Here is a 27,498-nt window from a genome sequence, read left to right on the forward strand (position 1 = left end):
TCACAATTGCTTCTTAAACACTCCATCAATGTAAACACTTACCTTAACAATCTTTGGTACTTCCTCAGTCCCCAAATTCAAATCCTACCAATCATTCTCTTGAACTCTAGTAATCCGCTCCATAGCGATCATACACCACTTCTGCCTTCTTTACTGCTTCCTTTGGATCTATTTCTGATTCCTAAACATTATGCTCTTGATCTATCAATTCCTCCTTTGTGACCTGCTGAATATCCTCATGAACTGAGTTCTTTGAACTCCCACTCTGGCAACATTCCACATCCATTTTTCCTATCATCCAATATCTATCCATAATTTTTACAATATCAATCTCAAACACATGAATCACATTCGAATTAGAATGAAGGAAAAGATCCTCCTCATCATTTGTAACATCCATCGCCAAAACTGAATGGACTGCATGTATAATGGTTTGACTGTTTTATCCACTTTAATTTCATCCTTCATGCTACACCTGACAAACTTTTTCCCCTTCCTAAAAATCACCTCATTGGTTTCCCAATCCTGCTTGAGCTTCGCAACCCGGAACAGGGTCTCCCTAGTAACATGGAATAAACCTCGTCGGTATCCACCATTCTTAAAACAACAAGGTTAACCTTAAAGGTCAATCGCAAGATTGTAACCTCTTGCTCTCTCAACAACTCAATAGGTTGAATCCTTCGTTGTTGTGCCATCTTTATGTGAAATGGAGCAAGATCCAACATAACAAATCTCTTAGTTTGATACTCCACTTGAGCAACAGGTACCCAAAAATCAAGATCATCAGCTTCCAATCCATAAGACTGAATATGTTCCTTCTCTTGTTAAAGTATGCCTATATTCCTCATCATACTCTCCTTGAACATTGGAGTTATGTCCAATAACTGGCCAATTGTGATGTTCAGTGGGCTTTCAACAATTCTTTAAAGAAATCATTAACCCTCTACTTATGTTCTACAGCAGCCTACTCATCCTTTTTATGAACTTTTTGCAGATTCTCAGTAACCTCCTCCCAAACCTCCTTTTGATCTTCCCAATTCAATGGTGACTTGAGCTTAGCCTTCTTGTCACTGTCATAGCCTGCCCTTCAACAATTCATGTAACACAAGTAGAACAATCACATGCTACTGAGATCTCTTAAAGTGCCACACTTTTCCTTAGAATTATCTCCGTAACTACCAAATTTGCTTGTGGTGTCGGCGGATTTGCTTGCCTTACTGGAGGATTAAAATTGGGAGGTCCTCTTGGTGGTGGAATTTGATTTCCATGGTTCCTTTGCCACACTAGTAAACCCCCTCTTCCTCTGCCATGTTGCATGTTATCCCATCTTGGTGGATACCCATAGAAATTTTCTTTGCCTGTTGGAGGTCCCAATTCCTCCTCTGATCCTGTAGGTACCATTTCTAGTCCATTCTCTCACGTACTTCTGTATATATCCAAATTCATTGAAGGGCCTCTTAATTGAGAGCTCTGTTGACACATTTTCCCTAAACTTCAGATTATACCAGCAACTTGCCATCATATGTCTTAGCTTATCATAGATCTCACAAAATGGTTTGTTATCCTCACCTTCTCGAGTCCCCAAATTCTTCAATTGCTGCACCAAGGGACTAAGCTCCACCACATCTTCCTTTTGCTTTTTTTTAATTTCTTTTGATCTTTTTGGATTTTTTGTCGTGCTTCCCTTTCTTCTTTTTCTTCCTTGATTTTCTCGAGTCCTCATCTTCAGAGTCTTCCTTTGAATCTATTTTAGAATCCGATTTATCCTCCTCATCATCTAAATTTGAATCCGATTTTGTATCCAACCCCCCTATCCCTGTGAGCCTCAGCCTTTTTTCCACTTTGACTACCAAATCAATCAACCCATCAAATCGTTCAACCACATCATAACTTGCCACTGCATTCTTTAAATCCTTCCTTAATCCTCGCATAAAATATCTCTCCAACGTCTCATCAGTAGTTCTTTCATCCACCTCCAAAACCTATTCAAAATTGTTTTGAATATTTGGGCATTGTCCTCCACCTTCAACTTCTTCTTTATTATCAATCTAATCTTCCTCAACAATTCATTGGGCATCGTCTCCCTTCGGAACCGTCTAAAAATGCCACTTTTAATGCATCAAAATTTGGAAACACATTTACTGAAAAACGCCCTAAGCCACTACATGGACTTCCCTTCCAAGGTTGCTTGTAACTGTTGCAACTTCTCATGATCCCCATACACAAGGTCGTCTCCACTAGCCGCACATTTTGTTTGGAAGTGGCCTATATGACAATCAAGGTCTTCATTCCTTTTGCCCTTGAATGTCTCAAACTGGACCTTCAGATATGAAACTCGGTTTGGTGCCACAACCATCCTCCTTGGTACATGTCGATTTCCTAAAAGTGTTGGATTAAACACCAACTGCCTCAACTGTCGCTTGACTTGCAATCAAAGCAAAGAGGACACGGTGCCTTGCTAACTGCTCACTTGAAAATCTCTCCTCTTCCAATTCTGAATGTGAGCCGTCTTCAGCCTGTTGCTCTATTGGTGTCCACTCACCATCATCCCCTTCATGTCGAAATGGGTCCGGTTGATTAAAAAACGGTTGTCCTCCTCCCATCCATGCTCATGCTTTTCCCTCTCTTCTAGTTTTTTGGCTACGGAATGCGTGAAATACACATCCCCAAGATTTCTTGATTCCCTATCGAACATACATTCCTCTCATTTGGTTCCTCCCTGTAGTCCGCTCTTAATATTCTCTAAGCAGATAGAAACCCGCAAGATTGCCAATGTTAACTGTGATGAAACAAATACTTAGATAGTGGCATATGCGCACATAGAGACAAGAAATGACAACTTTCTTCCTTCTTCATTAATGCAAAACAAGATTACAAAGGCTTTAACTAGAAAACTGAACAACATAACTTTCGAGATCACGCAAGACTCCTATGACATCCATACAAAATTTTAAGATCAAAACAGACTTTAGACCTTATAAGTAATGGCTGCATATACCCTTTATAAAAGGTTAGTGTGAACGAACTCCAAAACTCTAATAGCGCAGCATGAAGAGTTCTTTTGAATAGCCTCTCTATGCTACCTCCTTCAGATGCACAAAGTGCAATTTCCATGCTTACTCCCAACATCTGGCAAGCTTTTTACCATTTGCTCATGAAAATCTTATGCCCTTTATAAAAGGTTCTCTGAATGAACTCCAAAACTCCAATAGCTCAGCATGAAGAGAACTTTTGAATAACCTCTCTATGCTACCTCCCTCAAATGCACAAAGTGCAATTTCCATGCTTACTCCGAACATCTGGCAAGCTTTCTATCACCTGCTCATGAAAAGCATGACAAAGATCATCAACATTCAAATGACCAAATTGATAATGCCATGGATAGCATCTCCAAATGAACAATGGCTAGGGCCTTTATTGCAGTTAGAGGATAAGTAGAATTCTCACCAACCAACTTTGGACACTTTCACCAATACTGGATTTTTTCTTTATAATTGTTGCAATGCTGCATAACTTTCAAAGCTTGTTTTTTATAATCCATCTAATTTTTTTTTCTTGTTGCTTTTCTTCTTACCCTTTTGCTTCTTGTTGTTGTTGCTGGAAAAATCAGCCAAGGCTTTGAAGTCAGGCTTCTTCCCTGGTCCAATGCGATTGGGACCATCTTGTCCCATGTGATAGTATTCAATCTGCCACTCATAATCAATGAAGAATAAAAACTGGAGTGCCGAGGAGACAGCTTAGCCAAAAGTTGAAAGGCCATGTCCTCCAAAGTGATCCTCTTGCTTATAAGAAGTATCTACTATTTGAGTTGCTCCATTTTGTTGATATGGTTCCTCATGGAAGTCCACTTGGCATCTAGGGTTTACAACTGCACCTCCAAAGCAATCAGATTCATTGGAGAAACTTAATCGTATATAAAGGCAAGTGGATCCCAAATAATTTTTGTGTCTACATCAAGTAGATGTGACTAATGGTAGACGATGTACTATTGAGGATAATAAATGATCGATTCCAAGCATTGACATGCTCTTAAAGCTTCACTCCCACTGAATCCTTTGGATTTTGGAAGTTGCTACTGACAAAGCCTCCGAGCTTGTACGATAAAAACCATCATCAACTACTCTCCAAATGGCATAATTGTTGCCATTCAATTGTCGGATCAATAGGAAAAGTACGATGGTTAGGAATCTCGAATGGGTGATCGCCTATGCCAGAGTGCTCTAGCATTGGCTTCCTCTTCTTGTACATCTTGGACCAAGATCAAATGAGAATCATCACCCCAAGACATTGTTGAAGAAAACATGGGCATATGACAAGTCTAGGACAAGTTGCATGAAGAGGGATCAGCCCACAATAGCTCCAAATCACCCCGAGACATTGTTAAAGAAAACTTGGGCGTACGACAAGGCTAGGACAAGTTGGATGAAGAGGGATCAACCCATTATACCTGTAAATCACCCCCACAAGCGTGAAAAATTGTAGCAACTAGTACTATGCTCCTTTTTGTCATGAAAATTAGGCACCACAAACTCGCACATATCATTGATCCAGCTCGAGAGCACACCTTAGCTTTGACACCATGTCAAAGTGCAACGTAAAAGGTGAATTGGATGACACTCAAGTCTGGCAACCGTGAGCAAAACTCCTCTTGAACATGGGTAGCCATTAGATATCAGATGTATGGTGACAAACTTCCACCGAATCAACCTCCAAACTAGGGAAGCATACTACACAGACAAGGGGCAACACCAACCTGCAAAAAAACAATGGAGAGAGAGAGAGAGAGAGAGAGAGAGAGAGAGAGAGAGAGAGAGAGAGAGAGAGAGAGAGAGAGAGAGAGAGAGAGAGAGAGAGAGAGAGAGAGAGATTAGTTTCTACTTTCTTCTTTCTGGAACATATCATAGGATTATGATTTTAATACTTGCAGTACATAGTACACATAACCTTCTAGCATGTGTGTATGTGATTTCTCATTTTCGAATGATATATTGATTTGTCTAGTCCTTAGTCTGATGCCCTAGGACGATTCACCTCATGCTTGTCTTTACTTGGTATGTCTGATGTACTGCTGTGAATTGAAGAAAGCTACCCTGATGTGTTGCCTTAGGCAGGGTTCACACTAAGCACCATCTGCAGGTGCCTATGGTTGAGGGGGCAAAAGTCGGGCGGCCTCCCTCCCTTGGACGAGCTCGCCCAACAAAATGCTGCCAGCGCCTTTCGCGGATGTAGGTTCAAGCACGCGACCTCAGTAACGGTAGCCAATGAGCTACAACTCAAGTCCGTACCCATTCGCTACTAAGGCATGGCAGCTTTTTGTATATCGTTACTTCGTTAGCGTAGTGGGCAAAATCTCAAATCTGGAAGCACGTTCATCCACGTGGCTGATTCCCAAGCTTTTTTAAAGGGAAAATTACCAAAATACCCCTCTAACTTGTCGAAATTCCCAAAATACCCCTCAAATTTCAAAACTTCCCAAAACACCCCCAATATTTTGTCACAAATTCCCAAAATGCCCTTCAATTTTTCCAAAATTCCCAAAATATCCGTGGTCGTGAGATTAAATTTCTTGAAAGACGAAATTTTTTGTATCTTTGCATAAAAAGACTGATTATCTATCAATACAAGACAAGACGCTGAAACTAGAATTTGGGTATGTTACATAGGCTTTGGAGATAAATTTCTTCATTATTTTTAGACATAATTGCCCTTTTTTCGAGGTAATTTGTGACAAATTACATGCTAAGCACTCAAAAACGGATCTTAATTGTAAAAAAGAAATAAAGATTAGAAAATCTTGAATAGTGCAACCAAAATAGATGCAAGGGTATTTTGGTTTTTTGAAATTTGAAGGGTATTTTGGGAATTTTCACAAATTAGAGGGGTTTTTTTGGTAATTTCCCTTTTTTTAATGCAGGAAAAAAAAACCTCTCCCGGAATAACATTGCCCTCATGCAGCCTCCGATCAACCTCCCGCCCCCGCTCCTGCACACCTCAGTCCTCCACCTTTTTTGCATGTAGTGTGCCCCGGGGGGTGACCAACACCAAGCACGCTAGGCAGAAAGAAGCCATGCGCGCATTTGTTTTGTCTGTCCATCTGGTTGGTTCTCATGCCCTTTGCTGGTGCAGATTGGAGCCCTGCTGCAGAGTGCCGCGCTTCCCGTCCAAGATGTCGTCTCTCTCTCTCTCTCTCTCTCTCTCTCTCTCTCTCTCTCTCTCTCTCTCTCTCTCTCTCTCTCTCTCTCTCTCTCTCTCTCTCTCTCTCTCTCCAGACAAAGGCAATTTCACGAGATAGCCCAGGACAATTTGGAAAAAGACTTTTGTGCTTGGAACTGCTTTGGTCAACATGCCTATCGCATTTGGTGCAGTCCCGAAAGCACGACACATTCTTGGCGAGCTTCCTACAGGATTGGGATGGGATGCGGTCTCTTGGTATGCACTTATTGTTGCAGGACATGTGCCAAATGGGGTGTATATTCATGGGAGAGCCTATGAAATTACCTATGCATGCATCTTGAAGGCATGTGGCACAAGATGCTGATATGGACACAAAAATCAATTATGTTGTTTGTTAGAGTCTGTTAGATATTCATGGGAGAGCCTATGAAATTACCTATGCATGCATCTTGAAGGCATGTGGCACAAGATGCTGATATGGACACAAAAATCAATTATGTTGTTTGTCAGAGTCTGTTAGAAAAAGTTTTCATGCTTGGCACTATCTTGGTTGATATGTATGTCAAATTTTGTGTGCTTGAGAAAGATGTCGTGCTTGGCATTGTCTTGGTCGATATGTATGCCAAATGTGGTGCACTTCAAAAAGCACAGAAAGTGCTTGAGGAGCTTCTTGTCTGGAATGTCGCCTCTCGGAATGCACTGATTGGAGATGTGCACAACAAGAGTAGTGCCAGAGTTCGGAGTGTGGACTCTTGGAATGTAGTGATTTCAGAATTCTCTAGATTGTTCTCAGCAGATGCAATCACCTGCGCATGCATCTTGAAGGCATGTGGCTCTATGCACAACAAGAGCAGGGCTAGAAAGATTTCGTGCTTGGCACTACCTTGGTCGATATGTATGCCCAATGTGGTACGCTTGAGAAAGCACAAAAAACTGCTTCAGGAGCTTCCTCTCTGAAATGTCGCCTCTTGGAATGCATTGAATGTGGGATGTGCATAACAAGAGCAGAGCCATAAAGCTCTAGGTTGTTTTCGGCGGATGCAAATGCTTGGAATGCACTGGTCATGGGATACGCACTACAAAAGCAGGGCGAGAAAGCTCGCTGTTGAGAGTGTGGACTCTTGGAATGCACTGATCGCAAGATTTTCCCAAAAGGGACAATGGCAAAAGGCTCTAGTCTGTTTTTAGCAGATGCGAAGCGAGGGACTCTCTCCAGATGCAATCACCTATGTCGGCATCCTGAAGGCATGCGGCTCTGTCGCGCTTTATTAATTGTCGCAGGCAGAATCACTACAAGAGGTTATTCATATTAGTGACGCTCACACAGCGACGCTCAAAAAAAAAATTCCCGGCGTCTCTATGAGCGTCGCAAATTTACAAGTAAATTTGCGACGCTCATAGCGACACCGGCTGGGCTAAAAAAATAACAGAGAGCGCCCAAAAACTCAGATCTCAGATCTGAGTTTTTTGGCGCCCTCAAGCAAGGAGCAGGTAACGCTCTCCCTCTCTCTCTCTCTCTCTCTCTCTCTCTCTCTCTTTCTTCTCCACACACACACACACACACACACACACACACACACACACACGAGGAGAGGAAGGAGAGCCAGGTATGCTCCTTCCCTCTCCTCACTCTCATGTTCCCTTCCCCTCTTTCTCTCTCCCTCTCTCTCTCTCTCTCTCTCTCACACACACACACACACACACATAGTGTTTTTGAGAGAGAGAGAGAGAGAGAGAGAGAGTACAAACATAAACAAAAACGCACACACACATACATAAACAAAGAATGCACACACACATTGAGAGAGGAAAAGAGAGAGAGAGCATGCATAAACAAAAAACGCACACATTGAGAGAGGAAAAGAGAGAGAGAACATGCATAAACAAAAAACGCACACATTGAGAGAGGAAAAGAGAGAGAAAACATGCATAAACAAAAAAACGCACACACATTGAAAGAGAAAGAGAGAGAAACTAATTTAACGTCGTAGGAAACTAATTAAAATTAAAAGATCTAAAGATCTAGCCGACGAGGAGTTGAACTCAAGACCTATTATTCAAGAGGGAAATGGCATAACCAATCTATCATACTTGGCATGGGTGATAGAAAGGTTATACCATTTATCTCTTTTTATTGGCACACACATCCACACACACGCACACACACAAGAAGAAGAGAGTTATAACGTCGTAGGAAACTATCTTAAAAGACGTTAAAGATTAGGTTAGATGTAGACTTACGTTAAATTAGATTTAGGTTTATTTAAGTTAAATTAGATTATATTTAGGTTTATTTTTAGTTAGATTTACGTTTATTTACGCTAGATTTAGATTTACGTTATATTAGATTAGATTTAGGTCTCCATAGACTGCGATGCCTGCATGAAGCGGGTGAAGAAAGCCCTCAATGGAATATAGGGTATTGCTGCCTTCACTCATGGTGGGTTCCGTCGATCCAAAAGTACTGGTGAAATGTCTTCAAAAGATAGGGAGGAAGGTGGATCTTCAGGGCGGCAAGAGTCACTACATCCCGAACAATGACCATCTAGACAACCTCTAGTCATTCAACAGCAACTTCAAAGTTAGTAACAAGAGCAAGAACGGTCCAAAGGGCCAATTGCTGTCGTCAGATGTGGATGGAGATGAGGCAGCGTCACCGCCGGAAGTTAACTCTCACATCTTTAGTGATGAGAATGCCAACTCTTGCCGAGTTATGTGAAAAATTATGTGTTAAATCAGTTTTAAGGTTCTTATAATCCCTGTTAGTTTAGTTCTTTGTTTTTAATATAACATAATTTACGTTAGATTTAGATTTATGTTATATTAGATTAGACTTAGGTTTATTTAGGTTTACCCACACACACACACACACACACACACACACACACACACACACAAGAAGAAGAGAGTTTTAACGTCGTAGGAAACTATCCCAAAAGACGTTAAAGATTAGGTTAGATGTAGACTTACGTTAAATTAGATTTAGGTTTATTTTTAGTTAGATTTAAGTTTATTTAGATTTACGCTTATTTACGTTAGATCGAGTCCACGCAAGAATTACTTACGGTTTAGGGTTTAGAGTTAGACGAACAGTGAAAAGATCTACTATGAAAAGATGTTAAGATGCTGTGAAGTGCTACAGCTAGAGAAGAGGCAAAGGGGTTTTGTCCACTACATGCAGTATCATGTAGACGTGGGTCTGTAGATTTCTTGTACCCACAAATATAGGTATTGACCAATAAAGACCAGATTATAACCCGGTGGTTCTAATCTCCGTGCACCTCTAGACCGAGGTGTGCGGGGATTGGACATGACTAGAGAATGTGAGGTAGAGAGAGAGAGAGAGAGAGAGAGAGAGAGAGAGAGAGAGAGAGAGAGAGAGAGAGAGAGAGATAAGACGAAGAATGCCAATAGAATATTAAATTTGTTGTCCAGGTTATAAGATTTTTATCCTCATTATGAGTAGTGACGAGGATGTGGGACCGTCCAACCGAAACACCTATCTCTCAACGAGGGTCTTATGTCCTTGTAATCAATGCAAGCATGCTGTGCGACGGACAAGACGTGTTTCTTTGCAGCACGTTCGCGGATTTGGCGAGTTCGATCCATCTATTATAGATCGAGTTGTTGCCAATTATAACTCGTCGGACTCTTACGCTGGCCAACAAGCAGCAATCTTGTAACCCAATAGACGTGTTCGCAGGCGCTTTGGTCAAGCAGCATATGTGAGGCCACAAGATGTAGCCTCTGACAGCTCGGGGGATGATCATGCAGAGCACATTCCCAACGAGGCAATGTTTGAGCCCGAGATTGATGAAATGATCGAGACGATCATGGATTCAGAAAGGCTTATCTATGATGATATGAAAAGTGAAGCCGATACGCCATTGTATAATGGAGCACGTATGTCTAGATTGAAAGCACTCCTGGTTCTTCTCAACATGCAGGCAAAGTTTGGATGGAGTGACACTAGCGTCACAGCGCTTTTCAGGTGATCTATTACAATTAGTTTACTTTAATAAAACTCTAAATGTATAATGATCTGATAGATTTTTACACGACTGTATCGTATTTTTATGTTGTGTAGATTGCTTAAAGAGCACATACTACCAGCTGACAATGTGATGCCAGATTCCCGAGATGAAGCAAGAAAGATTTTGCTAAACTTGGGGATGGATTACAATTCTATCCACGCTTGTCCTAATGACTGCATTCTTTTCAGAGGGGAATACATAGACATGGAGAAGTGTCCGAAATGTGATTCCGAAAGATATCGAGTAGATCTCCACGGGACAAAAATTCCACAAAAGGTTTTGCGACATTTTTCTCTGCTTCCTCGCATCAAGCATTTCTTCGAATGTAAGTCCATGGCCGCCCTAGCATCATGGCATGAGGAGAATAAATCTTCGGATGGTGTGCTACGAATTCCTGCAGATTGCGCAGCCTGGAAACATATAGATGGAACATGGTCGGATTTTTCCAGGGAAGCTCGAAATTTGCGCTTAGGCCTGGCTATGGATGACGTAAATCCATTTGGTCAAAGATCAACATCTTACAGTGTATGGCCCGTTGTCATCGTCAACTACAACATTCCCCCGTGGTTGACTACGAAGAAGGGGCACCTATGGCTAAGCTTGATTGTGCCAGGGCGATATAAAGTGGAGAATATGGATGTGTATCTTCGTCCACTATTGGAAGAGCTACAACAATTGTGGATTGGCATAGAGGTGGTGGATATGAGCCGACACACAAGACGACGGAATGCTTTGATCAGAGGCATTCTAATGTGGACCATGCATGACTATCCTGGGCTAACAGAATGCTCAGGTGATCTATTGACACTCCTCACTCAGACACTGTAAATCTTGTTTTTTCCCATAGTTTATCTATTATCATGTGTATACATGCAGGGCTTCAAACAAGCGGATACAGAGCATGTGTCACATGTGGACCTAGACTGAATGCACGTAGGGCACCCTCACTGAAGAAGCAAATCTACGAAGGTCATCAAGCGTATCTTCCAGAGAATCATGTGTTACGCGACAGCTTTTTGGGAAGAGAGCCACCAAGGATGTCTGCACAAGCATGGTTAGAGCAGAAGGAGATGTGCGATGACGGATTTCCTCCAAGGATGAAGAGACTATCTCTATGGTACGAGTTACCATACTGGCCCCGACTCATGATCAATCACTTGCTCGATCCAATGCACATATTCAAGAATGTGGGTAATCTACTATGGGACCATCTGATCGGCAAGAAAGATACTTTGGGAGCCAGAGTTGACCTTAGAAATGTGGATCGTATGGAGCAATATTGGCTGCAAACAGCGTCTGATGGATCGATAAAACTCCCTAAAGCACCATGGATTTTCACAGGAGCCCAAGAACGCAAAGTAAAAGAGACCATTCGATCTTTGCGGACCCCCACTGGCGTAATGCACTCGCTCCGAACGTGTTTTACTAAAGAAGGAAAGCTTACCGGTTTGAAGTCACATGATTGGCATAAAATGTGTCAGGTACGTTCATAGTGGACTTTAATATCATTGCATAAAATGTGGACTTTAATATCATTGCTGCACATACTTTACAGTTTATTTTACCGGTTGCCATTGAGGGATGTTTGTCTCTCGACATCCGTAACACAATCTACAAACTTGCAAAGCTGGTGCAATGGATCTCACAAAAGGAGATCAACGTAGACTCCATACCATTCGCCAAACTAAATGCTGCGGAGCTTGTGTGCATGTTTGAGAAACATTTTCCTACTACCATGCTAACCATTCAGGTGCATCTTCTTGTTCACATAGTTGATGAGGTGGAAATAGCTGACACAGTTCATTCCAGATGGATGTTCTTCTTAGAACGTTTCATGAAAACGCTTAAGGGATATGTGCGTCAAAAGGCACGTCCGGAGGGTAGCATGGCAGAAGGTTGGTTGGTATCAGAGTCCCTAGTGTACATTGGAGAGTGGCTAGACGGATTTGATAAAGCCCGGGACACGCTATGGCGAACCATAGATGATGAGCGCATATCTGGGATTGTCATGTGCAATCTCGGTGTTGAGAAGAAGATGAAGGAAGATCTAGAGGCTAAAATCAACCGATTTTGCATGCTTCACAATCCAGTGATGCAAAAGTGGATTTCACAATATGAGGATGCAAAGCAAGAGCGACAAAGGGCACGAATCGAGTGGAGACGGGGAAGACGACCACCGATGCACTATCCGACGGTTCTGGAGAGCCTACCAACATTCATGAGCTTAATATGGTTGCACAACCAATTGAAAAGCGCACAAAAATGCGGTGACGAAGTGACTGAGGAAGAGTGGGAGTACTCTCGGGGTTGCGCGACCAAGGTAAGTTTGCAATGTACGATTAGCTAGTGACTTTATTTCTAAACGTTTGAACGGCCACTCATAATCTTTGTTCGTTGTAGTATAAGTCATACACAGCAGCATGGTGTAAAGGTCGACATTTTAGGGTGGAACGGATCGACAAAAAGCGTTTTACTCAAGATTGTGGAATCATGGTAAAATTTGAACAGTCTAGTCGACGACGTTCCTCTGATGCAGATCCTGTGGTGGCGGAACTCACTTACTTCGGCACACTACAAGAGATTTTGAGGATCGATTACAGAGGATTTTTTGTCGACTTGTTCGACGTGCAATGGTTCAAGATAATCATGGAGGGTCGCAACGCTACTGTGCGTAGAGGAGAGTCTGGTTTTCTTGAGGTGGATTCCACTAAGAAATGGACTGACCTAAGAGACACTTTCGTACTACCCGAGCATTGTGAACAAGTAAGTATGTAAATAGTTAACATCCCCCTTTTACAAGTTATGTGCTTGAAAGCTCTCATGTAAGTTATGTGGCTCTGGCAGGTAATATTTCATCCTACAAAGTCTACATCAAACTGGTGGTACGTCATAGAGGTAGCCCCTCGTAGTGCAAGGACGTATGAAGGCTACCATGTGCCAATCACAACGGCATCAATGGAGGAGATCAGAGAAGATGCTCAATCAGAAGCTGCTGCGGTGGTGCCAGACGAGCATCAAGATGCTACTACTCTATATGGGGTGCATGCAAAGGAGCTACAAAATGAAACAGAGGATATGTGTTTAAACGGAGAGCTCTATATAGATATAGGAAGTTATGCTGAGTCATGCGAGGATGAGAGAGAGATCTCTTAAAGCCACAAATATTGTATTTGAACAATTTTGCTCCGTGTTGTAAAAGCTCTGGCTCTCTAAGTACCTTCCATGGTGTATAACACTCTTTTCTACTCGCGCTCACATCTTTTGATTGAAAATTCTGAGTTTTCGACTTGCCTCTTCTATCACTCAATTCATTGCGTCATTGTATTTATATGCGTCATTACGTCATTGTATTTAATGGTCTTTGCGTCATTGTCTACTCTATTCATTCAATATTAAGTTTAAATATTCGTGTGTTTAATGCAGGTATGGATGATGAGGAGTTTCTTTCTTCTTTGTCACCGCAGCAGAGACAGTGGTACGTGGAGCGTCATCGCTCTGGCGCATCATCGCGCGTTCCTACTCCATCCGCATCTCCCTCTCTTTCGGAGCATTCGGCGCGCTCCGAAGCTTCGGCGTCGACGAGACGATCTTCACACTTGTCTAGACACCGGCACTCTAGTGGTCGCGGTGGCGGTTGTTGTGGGGATTCCGCCGCCGATGCCTCCACACCGCCTCGTGTTCGACGAGGCTCTTTACCCTCCCCTTCTTTGCCCGCCCCCACACCAGCCACAAGATCGCCATCTACGCCAGTGGAGACACCTGACATCCATACCCCCATCGACACGCCGCTAGAGACCCCTGCCGGGACACCCAGGTTCACCCGTCACCGGCCAGAGGGATTCCCTTACTACGTCGACTTCAGCGGCGGCATCATCATGGATGATGACGGCAAGAAGGTGATCTCGCGCATGCGTGGTCTTTGCTCTCAGCTATTTAGACACTACATACTAAACAAATGGAGTGAAGTACCAAGTGATTTAAAAAACAGAGTCATCAGCATACTTCATGATGAGTTTCCCGTTCCAACACGGGATCAGCGCTTCAATGAAGACCTGATGAAGATTCGAATGCGCGAATACTGCAAACACAAGCGTTCCGAAGTGCAAAAAGCAATCAAGCATGGGTGGAACAGGCCAGATTAGCTGGCCAAAGAAGATTGGAAGAATGCGAAGAAAGCAGCGCGCGAGAGTCCTGACAAGTGGAAGCAACAAAAGGATGCAGCCAGAGCGCGAGTAGAGGCAGGGAGCTCGCACCACTTGGGGAGTGGTGGATGGGCATCATTTGAGACCGATTTTGTAAGTGTTTTCGCATTGCTCTTTATGTTCGATAGTTTAGGGTTTATGAGTTTTTTAATTCTAACATAATGAAATCTTTGTATGTTTTGACAGTGGTCGATGACAGGACATGATCCCACACCGTACGAGCGCGAGTACGCAGGCAGGAAGGGCTTAAACGCCCTGATGGACATTCTCAGTTCTCGCGGCGGCATGGTTAGTATTAGGGTTTACTCTTTTCTATTTTTTGTATTGTTTTATAAATGTCGTTATATGTTTATACTTACTGAAAGCTGTCTTATTGTCTTTTTTTGCAGAATCCGACAGATACGCCGCTTGGACGCGATGAGACGTCTGACTAGACGACGTCAGTTTAGCTGTAGCTAGATAGCATTAGTTTAGGGTTTCTCATAGCTTATGTATCATGAGACGGATTTTATACGTCTTTTTGAACCATGTATATTATTACATTTGTCACCGCAGTTCATTTTGCCAATCAATTCTTTATGCCTATGATGTTGTACAATTTTCATTATTACATTTGCCAATCAATTCATTTTGCCTATGATGTGTACAATTGTTAATTTTACGCTTGTCAATTTTGCAAACAATGGGTCTTGTGGGTGACTATTTTGGGTCTATTATCTACCCTTGCACTTTTTTTAAAAAGTGAATCAAGTACAATATGCTTGATGGGTGGCAGGGCATTCAATGCCCTGTCACCAAAAAAAAATTCTCTCGGGCGTCGCTATAACCGTCGCTATTTATGGCTCTGTAGCGTCTCTATGAGCGTCGCTATAGACTTCTGTGTAAACGTCGCTATAACCGTCGCTATGACTGTCGCTATGAGCGTCTCTATATAGCGACACTTATAGCGACGCCTATAGCGACGCTCTCGTAGCGACGCTATTAGCGACGGTTTTAGCGACGCCGGGGGTTATAAAAACCCAGTGTATTTCCGTCGCTAACAGCGTCACAAGAGCACACAACCTCTTGTAGTGAATCCAGATGGGAAGTGAAGGCCTCTCTCTAGATGCAATCACCTATCCAAGCATCACATGTCACAAGCTTTTTTAATTGCACGCCGATCGCAAGCGTTGACGACTTTCAAAACTATCATGCTCCCTGTTAGGTGTTATGTTCAGAATGTCATGGTCGATAGTATGCTAACTGTGGTGTGGATGAGAAAGCACAAAAAGTGCTTGAGGAACTTCTTGTCTCGAATGTCTCCTCTTAGAATCATCTTGGAATGTCCCTCTTTGTTGCAATTGTCCAGTGTTCTATTCAGAATGTCAGTAGATGTGAAGCGAGGGCCTCTCTCCGGACACGCACAGGGAGTAGGGATGGAGTGTGGACTCTTGGAATGCACTGATTGCAGCAGGGCAGAAAGCACGATGTTGAGAGTGTGGACTCTTGGACTACACTGATTGCAAGATTTTCCCAATAGGGACAAGGGCAAAAAGCTGTAGTCTGTTTTCAGCAGATGCGAAGCAAGGGCCTCTCTCTAGATGCAATCACCTACGTAGGCATCTTGAAGGCATGCGGATCTGTCACGCTTTTTTAATTGTCGCAGGTAGAATCCAGATGGGAAGTGAAGGCCTCTCTCTAGATGCAATCACCTATCCAAGCATCACATGTCACAAGCTTTTTTAATTGCACGTCGATCACAAGCATTGACGAATTCCAAAACTATCATGCTCCCTGTTAGGTGTTATGTTCGGAATGTCATGGTCGATATGTATGCTAAATGTGGTGCGCATGAGAAAGCACAAACAGTGCTTGGGGAGCTTCTTGTCTCGAATGTCTCCTCTTGGAATTGTCTTGGAATGTCCCTCTCAGTTGCAATTGTCCGGTGTTCTATTCGGAATGTCAGTAGATGTGAAGCGAGGGCCTCTCTCCGGATGCAATCACCTATGCATGCATCTTGAAGTCGTGTGGCTCTATGCAAGAAAAGTGCTTGGCACTGTTTTGGTTGCCTCTAGGCAAGATGTTGATATAGGCACAAAAACTCAGAAGTATATTATGAGTCAGAGGCTCTTGAAGAAAGTTGTCGTGCTTGGAAGCACTGTCTTGGTTGATATGTATGTCAAATGTGGTACGCTTGAGAAAGCACAAAAAGTGCATGAGGAGCTTCAGTCCAAAATGTCGCCTCTTAGAATGCACCGATTGCGAGATACGCACTGATGTCCGGAGTAGGGCTAGAAAGCCCTAGGCTGTTTCTAGCGGATGCAAAGCCAGCTCTCCCTATATCCTCATGCAAAGATCACTTGGAACAACATCTCTTGGAATGCACTGGTCGTGGGATATGTACAACAGGAGCAAGGCCAAAAAGCTCTAGGATGTTTTCAGCTGATGCAAGGCAATTGTATTTCTCCAAATTCAGTCACCTATACTTTCGTCTTGAAGGCATGTGGCTCTACGCAAGTGCTTGAGGCTTGGAATGCACGATTGCAAGATTTATCCCACGGGGGCAGGGCCAGAAAGCTCTAGTTTGTTTTCAATAGATGCAAAGCGAGGACCTCTCTCTAGATGCAATCACCTACGCATGCATCTTGAAGGCCTGTGGCTCTGCACAAGATGCTGATATGGGCACAAAAATTCACAATTGTGTTGTTAGTGAGAGGCTGTTGAAAAAAAGATGTTGTGCTTCGCAGTGTCTTGTATGCCAAATGTGGTGCACTTGAGAAAGCATAAAAAGTGCTTGAGGAGATTCCTGTCCAGAATGTCGTCTCTTGAAATGCACTGATTGTAGGATGTGAGCAAGAAGAGTAGCGCCAAAAAGCTCTAGGTTGTTTTCAACGGATGCAAAGCATTAGAATGCATTGGTTGCGGGATACGCACAATAGGAGCAGGGCTAGAAAGCTCTACGCTTTTTTCAGCTTCCTATTGGGAGTGTGGACTCTTGGAATGCATTGATTGCAGGATTCGTGACAGGAGAAAGCTCTAGTCTGTTTTTAGCGGATGCAAAGCATTGGAATGCATTGACTGCAAGATTTGCCCCACAAGAGAAGACTCTAGTCTGTTTTCAACAGATGCAATCACCTATACATGCATCTTGAAGGCATGTGGCTCTATGCGAGATATTGGTATGGGCACAAAAAATTCACAATTATATTGTTAGTCAGAGGCAGCTGAAAAGAAAAAATATGCCGTACTTGGCAGCGTTGTGGTCGATATATATGCCAAATGTGATGCGCTTGAGAAAGCACAAAAAGCGCTTGAGGATCTTTTCGCCCGGAAACTCGCCTCTTGGGATGCATTGATTGCGCGATGTGCCAAACATCAGCGGAACAAGAAACCTCTAGAATATTTTGAGGTGATGCAAAGCGAGCGCAACTCTCTACAAGAATCTCTCTAGATGCAATCACCTAGGCTTGCATCTTGAAGGCGTGCCGCAATTTGGAAGATGCAAAGATGGACAAAAGTCATGGGCTGTTTTGAACAAATGCAAAGCGAGGCCACCTCTCCACTCGGTGAGCACTGCCTTGGTCAATATATATGCCAGATGTAGTACGCTTGAGAAAGCACAAAAAGTGCTTACGGATCAACCTGTCCGAAATGTGCGCACTAAGATGCAAAGATGGACAAAAGTCATGGGCTGTTTTGAACAAATGCAAAGCGAGGCCACCTCTCCACTCGGTGAGCACTGCCTTGGTCAATATATATGCCAGATGTAGTACGCTTGAGAAAGCACAAAAAGTGCTTACGGATCAACCTGTCCCTTGGAATGCACCAAAACGTGGGATGTGCGCACTAAGAGCAGGGCCACAAAGATGTAGGCTATTTTTAGCAAATGCAAAGCAATCTCTCTCTATATCCTCGTGTAAGGATCACTTGAAATGGCGTCTCTTGGAATGCACTGCTCGCAAGAGGATGCGCACAACAAGAGCAGGGCCAGAAAGCTCTAGTGTCATGCCAAGGGTAGGACCAGGCACGGCCAAGGGCTAGGACGGACATGCAGTCAAGGGGGTCCCTATATTTAGAAGGCCAAGGGTCTATATAGGGCATGGCTGGGTGATGATGAGCATGTCGACCTGCATGAAACTGGGCCGTGTTGGTCTTGCTAGGTTCGCCCTGTCCCAAGGATGACAACTCGTCGCATGGCCATGGCGTGAGAAGCCCTGCAGTGTCCATCACCTCCCCGGGACTCTCTGCGCAGTTGGCCCGCCATGACTGCATGAGGGGTTTTCACATTATTTTTGTATTTTTGAGTTGGGCACCCTATTTTGGGCCACCCTATTCTATTTTAAGCCCTTTTTCCCACAGTGGCGGCAGTCGCAACAGTCGGAGCTGCATACAAGGCCTCTGCAAGGCACGCTAGCGGCATTATGATCAAGGCCATAGTACTGTTTGTAAAGCCTGCAAAAAACTGCGCCATGATTATTTACGATAGCCATTCATGGCATCTGTTTGTTTGGCAATCTTGACAAGTACAAGGCCAATATCAATAAAGCAACGATGAAGCTCGATCCAAAATCTAGTTCTGCCGCATTGGACAGGCAATTATTGTTCGAGTTTGGAATATCTATCGGGTCGAGGATCTAGGGATATGCATATTGCCATGAATGTTGCCTCCCACGACTAGGGTCCATCAAGCGGCATGCAAGGCTACCAAAAAACTCAAGGACATCCGGAAACCTGCCAATGCTAAAGCCTTTCTTTTGATATGGAGCACTTTCGGTACGAAGGTATTGGCAAGGCAATGATATGATCGTCAATATTGGAGCAAGTCTTTGACTTACGATTGGACATGGTTCGAGGTTCAAGGATGCTCGCAAATGCAGGCACTGTGGTCGATACGACAAATTGCTCGAAGGCATTTAACAGGTACACAATAGGAGGTAAATAAAAGCACATAAATTTCTTGATGAGCAAGGAAACTTTGTGTTGCTTTCATTTGTGGATGCGACGAAGGGAAGAGCTCTCTCCAAATGCAAATCACCTATGCTTGCACCTTTCAACCTTGTGGCCTTACTTACACAAGACATCATCATGGGTTAGAAAATTCACCGATGAGATCTCCAATCAAGGTTTATTGAAGAAAGTTGGCATGCTTGATAGTGCTTTAGTTTATATGTATGCCAAATGTGGTGCCATCAAGGAATCATGAAAAGGACTTGATTGGCATCCTCTCGGTAGTGTCACTTAATTCGTGGAGCTTTCAAAATAGGACTATGTCAACTCAAGGTAATAGGATTTGTGGAAAACAAAGCACAAGCTCTCTCTCTCTCTCTCTCTCTCTCTCTCTCTCTCTCTAATTTTCTCTTCTAGGTTTTTGTTTTCTCTTACCCTCGGACTCACTTCGATTCAATACAAATCCGGCTAACGAAGCACTCTAGTTGAATGTACAGCAATGTGAATGGAGATTTGTGGGAAAGGCAACCCTACTAAAATACTAGTGACTTCCGCTGCCACGTCAAAACGGACTTAGCAGCTCAATTACGTGTGAACTTCCTGTTGTTCAATTAAGGCCCACCGGTCTAGGTGGCAGCAGCATCCAATTGGTCACCGTGATTTGTGGATGGAAAATAATTTGAAGAGGAAAAAGGGACGTCACCCGCACTCGTGAGTGCAATGCGTATTCTCCAGTCTCGGTTACAGCTGCAGGAGCATGGCACTGCAGCCTCCAGTAGTTGCCCGGCAGACTGGCACGGCAGGCCTCTCTCGGTACCCTCTTCAGGTTTGTGTGTGTGTGTGCGCGCGCGCGCGCGCGAGAGAGAGAGAGAGAGAGAGAGAGAGAGAGAGAGAGAGAGAGAGAGAGAGAGAGAGAGAGGGGGGGTTGTAATGCGTCCGCATTGGTGGGTTCTGCTGAGGTACGAGTGGTTAATATTTAACCTTGCACACTTATCTCTGTAGCCCCCTGCAGGGTTTATCGTAAGTAATTCCTCGACGTCTGCCTGAACCAAAGTAAGTAGCAGATGCCAATTCTTAGAAGGCTGAAGGTTTTGAAAAAAGGAGACCTCGTCTGTGCTCGTTTTTGGTTTGAATCAATGTGATCAAGGAACGAGGTCTCTATTCAAGCTAACAAATGAAAGGTGTAAGGATTGGAATAGGCGAGGGTGAAAATATTGTAACTTATTTTCTATGACTGGGCCATGCAAAACACCCCGAATCTGAAACGTATTGGGAGCGACTTTTGAAGGAACTCAGTTTTGGTGAGGAAGTGTCTCAAGTGGACCTCTTTTGAGGAATGGGGATTAAAAAATATTTTTTGTGTTTGAGGAAAGGACTTTTGATTTTGATGTTTTTTTAATAAAAGTCGTTAGCACAAATGGTTGTAGGTAATGGAAGTTATTCATCAATGGCTAGTCATAACTCAAGACCTTTTTAAATGCTGCATTGTTTCCCCTAGAAAAGACATCCAACTGAGGGCCCTTTAGTTTGATGAACAACGTAGTATTGATAAATTTTTGGATAGACTACGTGAAGTTATTATGGCAACTTGCAAGTACCAAAGCTGGTATCAGCCTCATGTTATTGAGTGTGCTAGCTCCTCATAAGAGTTGGGGGTATTCCGGAACAAAAGTTGGTGCTAATTGAGGTATGCAAGAGTTACATCTTTTGCTGTATAGTTGTTTGAAAAAAGCTGCTATAGGGTGAAGACACATTATAATTGATTGCCTTGATGAGGGTCAGCCTCCGTCTGAGATTGAATCCCAACCATTGAAGTTAACCGTCACTCCTCTCTCATGAAGGATCTCTCATGTTTCATCTCTCTTCCTACCATACGTGGTGGAGATATCTGGTAGAGAGTATTTTTCATTGGGCTTCTTGGACACTGCTTTGCTAGTGGGAGTTCAGGGCATATGACCACAACATGTACTTGTAGCATAGTGCATGAACATAGACAATAGGCAGAGGAGCAGAGGAGAGAGGAGGCTTTGATGGAGTCCTCTATGGTAGATAGTTCCGGCTGAGACTCCAGGGGTGAAGATCTAGAAGAAGAGAGGCAGAGAAGAGAAGACACAGGTAATATAGTCAGCAGTGCCGCCAACTACCATGGTTGATAGGTGCAGAGATTCCACTACTGGGGCTCCACTCTTTTCGGATGTTGTATTGCCATTATCCCTTGTTGAGCATAGTGGCATTCCACCTGACACTTTTCCCATGGATAGTTCCAATAGAGATGAGATTCTTTTAGCTGTGTTGATGACACAATATGAGCAAATCTTCCCACCTTTTGCATTTGATAGAGATCCCAGACCGTGAAAAACATGGTTTAACCTTGTTTCATTGATTTTTTACGCCTGTGGATATCCTACAATCTTCTCGAACGTCGACCACTTTGATAGCTATTTGGACTTAGCTGCTGCATACTCTTCGTAGCTAGTGGGATACTTAAGCGGGCTCCTCTAGGGGAGCGGATACATACTGTTTTCTTAGGACATGGGCAAGATCTTCAGTTCTTTTCAGTTTGGACCATGGACACATCACATGGCCCTACGTACCTCCCCAGTGGTTCATTGTGCATTCTTCATACCTGCCATCCTGATCTACACATAGCACTCACTTTTTGTACTGCTCATCTTGTTCATCCCCTGGGTGATAGGCCTTCGAGCATCCCTAGCCATCTCTTTGTACACAAAATATAGCCACTTTGTGCCATAGAGAGAGAGAGAGAGAGAGAGAGAGAGAGAGAGAGAGAGAGAGAGAGAGAGAGAGAGAGAGAGAGAGAGAGAGAGACGTGGTGGGCCCTGGATGCAATGGATTGATTTTCCACTGTGACGAACAACTCCTCACCTTAAGCATCCATTGTACTTCCGACTATGGTGGCCGCTTAAGGTATATACTCTACTTGGCCGCCTTCAAAAGATGTCCGTTCCCCTCTTATGTTACCTGTGCTACGTGTGACGGTTTCTTCCCTTATATTTTGTTTACTATTTTTACGTAGGTATTCTCCTAGTTTTTGTTTGTTTAGCTTGCTTGCTTGTATGCGGCTGAATTCTTTTGTGTGTGATGCTTGTGCTTGTGGTGAGTTTTAAGCATGAGTGCTTGTGGCTGATGTGTTTGTGCTTGTGGCTGATGTGTGTGTACTTGTATGTTTGCTTGTTTGCCTGTTTACTGCTTGTTCTTTGATTTTTTTTCCTCCTAGTTGATGGGTGATTTAGATTTGGAATTGGTTTGGTCGGTGTAGGTTGGTGGGTGTGTTGGGCAGTTTTTTGCCTCGCCTTCAGATTTGCACCATATACTACTTCTGCTTGCACGTTGAACAACATCATAGCCCTGTTGATTATTGCCAGGGATGGCTAGAGGCTCTCACTCTCCCGGATTTTTGGTGCCGAGTCTTTTTGCGGTGGTGATGTCTTTTTTGCTTGGATGCGCCATTGTGTACAACCTTGGAGATTTGGAGTTGGCTATTGTGTGTATATATATATATATATATATATATATATATATATATATATATACACACACACACACATATGTATGTATGTACGTATGTGTACATACGTATATACACGTACGTATACGTACATATGTACACGTACGTATACGTACATACGTACACGTACGTATACGTACATATGTACACGTACGTGTATATATGTATCTACACACACACACACACACACACTTTTTTGTAAATCTGATTTGATTAATTTACAGAGGGAAACCTCAAAGCAAGGAAAACCCACCAAAAGGAGCAGATACAAGGGAGAGAACACAGCTGTGTTATGTGATGTAAAATCGCTAAAAGCAAACATAGAAGAGTTGCAAGATTTCTAGGGTTATGTCCCCAATGTCAAAGGCAAAATGTAATGATTGCCTCAACGAAATCTTGAAGGATGGAAAAGGATCCATCTCACGACTGTGAAACATACGGAGATTGCGATGGTGCCATAGAGACCACAATGACCAAAATCTGACGCGTGCTAAAAAGATGGCAAAACGTCGGAGGGAAGTCGGAAGAATGCCAAAAAGCTAGAAACGTTTGTGGAAAACCATCGAGGGAAATCGAAGATTCATACAAGCAGAAACGCATCGAAGGAATGTCCTGGTGCAGCGACAATCCCATAGCAGATGTCTGGCATTCTCATCAACAACGGAGCAGCTGGCACAACAAGAGGAGCTAATGTGACGCGTTGCAAGGAGAGTTCCAACTGAAAGAACTCCCAACAAACAATGCCAAAGAAATAGACGATCCTTAAGAGGCAAGTGAGACTTCCAAATCGCAGTGAGAGCCTGTCTCCACCATCGTTCAGATTTCTGCAAAGCCTAGAGCGCATTACAGTGATCAGCCAGCCAAGAGTCTTGCACAAGAGAAGCATAGATATGTTGGGCAGAAATCGCATCCATAGGAGTGTCCCATAAAGTCCAATCCTGCATGCGACAACCACTTGCCAACGGTGGAATAGGGAGGAAATCAGCCAGCATATGCTGAAGCAGACTCCAAATCCGACGATAATGCATGCCCAACCCAAAGCGTGTTGCTGCCTGAGAAAAAGTAAACAAATTCCGAGATGAATCCACCACATCATCCACTGTGCATACGCCACGACCAGAGAGGATTGATCAACCAGGGTAAGAGAGAACACCTTACTCCAATGAATGCTTTCCAAACGCAAGGAATTCCCATCTGCTTTCTGCCTGCCATTCTAGTAGAGATGATCCGTAACATCTCTCCAAGTGGAGAGCAAGGCAGAGGTGAATAAGCAACCGGGAACATAACCATCCATCTTGCCAAACACAATCTCCCAAAGGGAAGTTTGCCTATGACCAAAAGCGGGAGTGGTAGCGTGCCGACATAGATCAGCAACCATAACCGTCCATGGCTGAGATTGCTGCACAAGAGTAGGTAATAACATAGCCTTCCTTGCCAATGCATGGTGTCGAAGGTCCAAAATATTCAGCCCCCCAAGATGCTTCGGAGTGCAAAGTTTCTGCATTGCTAACAAACGGAGGCCTTTCTTACGAGAACTAGTGCACCACAAGTGAGATACAATATTAGACATAAGCAATGAGAAACGAGAGCAAAGGCCAGTGCAACAACGGCAAGTAAAATTGAACATATGCCATCATGATACTTTGCACAATACAAAGTCGAACATGTAGCGGCCACGTAGACAGTTTCCAATAGTGACATTTGACTTTCAATCGTTGCATAACCCAATCAATTTGCTGTGTATTGGTTACTTGCCAACCGATAGGGTATCTAAGTGCCTGACCACCACATGCGGATCAAGAATCTCACCAGGCCACAGAAGATGATGCCAGTCAAAAACATCCAGAGGCAAGAGTTTGGATTTGTGAAAGTTAACCTTAAGGCCTGCTGCCAGGCCAAATGTATCCAATGCCTGCATAATTTCACGCACATCATCCTGGTTATTGTGAGACATGAACAATGAATTGTCAGCATAGGCCTGCCCTGTGTAGTCTTTGCCATTCGGTAATTGCAGCCAAAGAAGACGACAGAGCGAAATCAAATGATCCAAATACAGCACAACAAGGGGCGGGTGGCAATGGCATACAAGGCGCTAAGTGGGCAACCCTGTCTCACAGAGCATCCAAGAGGCCAAGGTTCTGTCAGCTCCCAGTCAACGAGACCTGAAGATGTACCGCGAGCATACAAGAAGTATACAACATTGACCATCTTAGGACCAAATCCAAGGGTGTGCATCGTGGCAGCAGTGAAATCCCATTGAACAGTATCGAAAGCCTTTTCAGTGTCTACTTGCATCACAAATACATCCTACTGGGTATACTTTGCATATTCCGTTCCAATCAAAACATTAGCCAAATTATCCAAAATCTGGCGACGAGGAATAAAGCCATACTGCGCAGAATGGATACCCGCCATAAGAGGTTCCTTGATACGGTTCACAATGATTTTAGCCTAGATTTTATAAATAACCGGCATAAGGGTTATCGGCCGCCAATGCGAGAACCGCTCACAAAGCGCTTGTTTGGGCAATAACTTCAACAAACCCTCTTGCCAAGACATCGGCAAACACTGCTTTGCCCATGGAATGTTCATCATGTAAAGCAAAGGTTCTTTCAGAGGCTCCCAAAAGGAGATAAAAATTCCACAGTGAGCCCGTCCCAACCAGGTGAACGCCATGTGCCAAGAGCAAACAATGCCGAGTGCAATTCATTTTATGTAAAATCCGCCTCCAAGGCCAAAGCATCATGAAGCAGGACAATTGAATGCACTGTAGATAACAAAAGTTTGCGTGCATTAATAACTTAAGCAGATGCCGCGGGGGGGCGGCGAAAACATTCCTAAAATGTGACACCATGGCATCCGCAATCTCACGCTTTGAGGTTGTCCAGGCTCCCAGTCGGAACATAACCCGCTTAATAGTTTGAGAAGCCCTTGAATGATGCAAGTGCTTAAAAAACTGTTTCGAGGCACATCCCTCGTCCACAAAAGCTCGATGGCGAGCATGAGTTTGCCATTTAACCAATTTTCGTTTATCATTATGCTGCAAACTCACTCGAGTCTGACAAAGGGTTGTCAATTCACTTTCTGACAACAAACGTGCGTCAACTAAGAGTTGGAATTGTTGATACATATGTTTGGCCTCCTCAACATCGCCGCGTAATTGAAACATGTACTGCTTACCATAGTCCTGAATTACACTTTGTACTCGTACAACAAAGCGAACCCAAGCAACATCAGGATCAAGATACATTTGAGCAACCAAGGGGGGAATAGCATCATAAATCATCTCGCGGAATGCCTCATGCGAAATATAAGCATTGTTGATGTGCAGCAGACGTTTTTTAGAAAGAGGCTTAGTAGAGTGTAGTTGCCCATAGCGCAACAACATCACAAGAGGAGTATGATCAGATAGAAGCAAAGAATGGTCTATGCGCATTTTGCATACAAACTCATCAAATTGTTGCATGCCGAGGACATACCACCGATGTAATCTTGCACGGTATGTAGAAAAGGCATTAGACGTTTTTTAGAAAGAGGCTTATTAGAGTGTAGTTGCCCATAGCGCAACAGCATCACAACAGGAGTATGATCAGATAAAAGCAAAGAATGGTCTATGCGCATTTTGCATACAAACTCATCAAATTGTTGCATGCCGAGGACATACCACCGATGTAATCTTGCACGGTATGTAGAAAAGGCATTATGAAATGTGTACCCCGAAACATTAGGATGCAAGAGGGTCCACAAGTCAACATCTGTGTGCATGCAACAAGATTTGTCCAAGCCTGCAATTCTATGCCCAACATGTGGGGATGTCTTGTGGTATTATCCGATAAAGCGGTTGCATTGTTAAAATCACCACAAAGCAGGGCATTGGAAAGCCATGGATAAGAATATACCTCATGCCACAAAGTAGCTCGTTGTCCCAAGGCTGTATACGCATAGACACCACCAAATTCATAAATCTGACCATTGATTGTACATTGTACCACCATCAACGACCCTCTGGATCATTATATGCGAGAACTGGCTGCAACTCATGCCTAACCATAATCAAAACACTCGAAAAATCCGCCAAACCAGCATATGCTATCCAGTATCCTGCAAAGTAGGAGCATTGCCCAGCATATTCATGCTGATTATGCTCTTGCAAAACTACAATGTCTGCCATACATGTATGTACATAGTGCCAGGTTAATCTCCGTTTGTCAGGGTTACATAACCCACGCACATTATATGAAATTCATTTAACACAACTATGCATTGAAGACATATCTACAGACGCAAAGTAAGGGAGGGACTAAGTTGACGTGCCCATAAGCACATCAACATCAGCAGCCCGTGACTCAACCACAGTATTCTGCATGCTCGTCTCAGAGGCAACAAGGCCTGCAAGTGATTGAGAAGTACCATGAACCACGGCATCTCTGTAAGAGTGCACCACCTTATTCCATGAATCCGCAAGAGTGCAATATCATTATAGGGAAGAGGTTTCAGATTTCACTTCAAGAGGTACATAATTACGAGAGGAGAGCTGCGAACGCATCTTAACAGTTTTCTTGGGAGTCACCCAAGGAGATCCATCCGTTGAGTCCACCTTTTTCCCCTTGTTTTTGGTTTCAGGAGTAGACAC

The 27,498-nt window shown here is 43.5% G+C and overlaps 1 protein-coding gene across 2 annotated transcripts in view; it reads left to right on the forward strand.

Moving 5' to 3' along the window:
• The first annotated feature begins 20,003 nt into the window (after nt 1-20,003).
• Nucleotides 20,004-27,498, forward strand: part of LOC147431679 (uncharacterized) — a 95,212-nt gene continuing 87,717 nt past the window's right edge. For both annotated transcript variants that reach the window (XM_086494191.1, XM_086494192.1), the window contains exon 1: nt 20,004-20,162. In XM_086494191.1, the coding sequence (XP_086350317.1) occupies nt 20,094-20,162 (69 nt within the window). In that variant the 5' untranslated portion in view covers nt 20,004-20,093. The remainder of the gene's footprint in view (nt 20,163-27,498) is intronic.

The sequence above is a fragment of the Adiantum capillus-veneris genome, chromosome 21 (assembly GCF_014529385.1).
Source record: "Adiantum capillus-veneris isolate H3 chromosome 21, ASM1452938v2, whole genome shotgun sequence".
NCBI lineage: Eukaryota > Viridiplantae > Streptophyta > Polypodiopsida > Polypodiales > Pteridaceae > Adiantum > Adiantum capillus-veneris.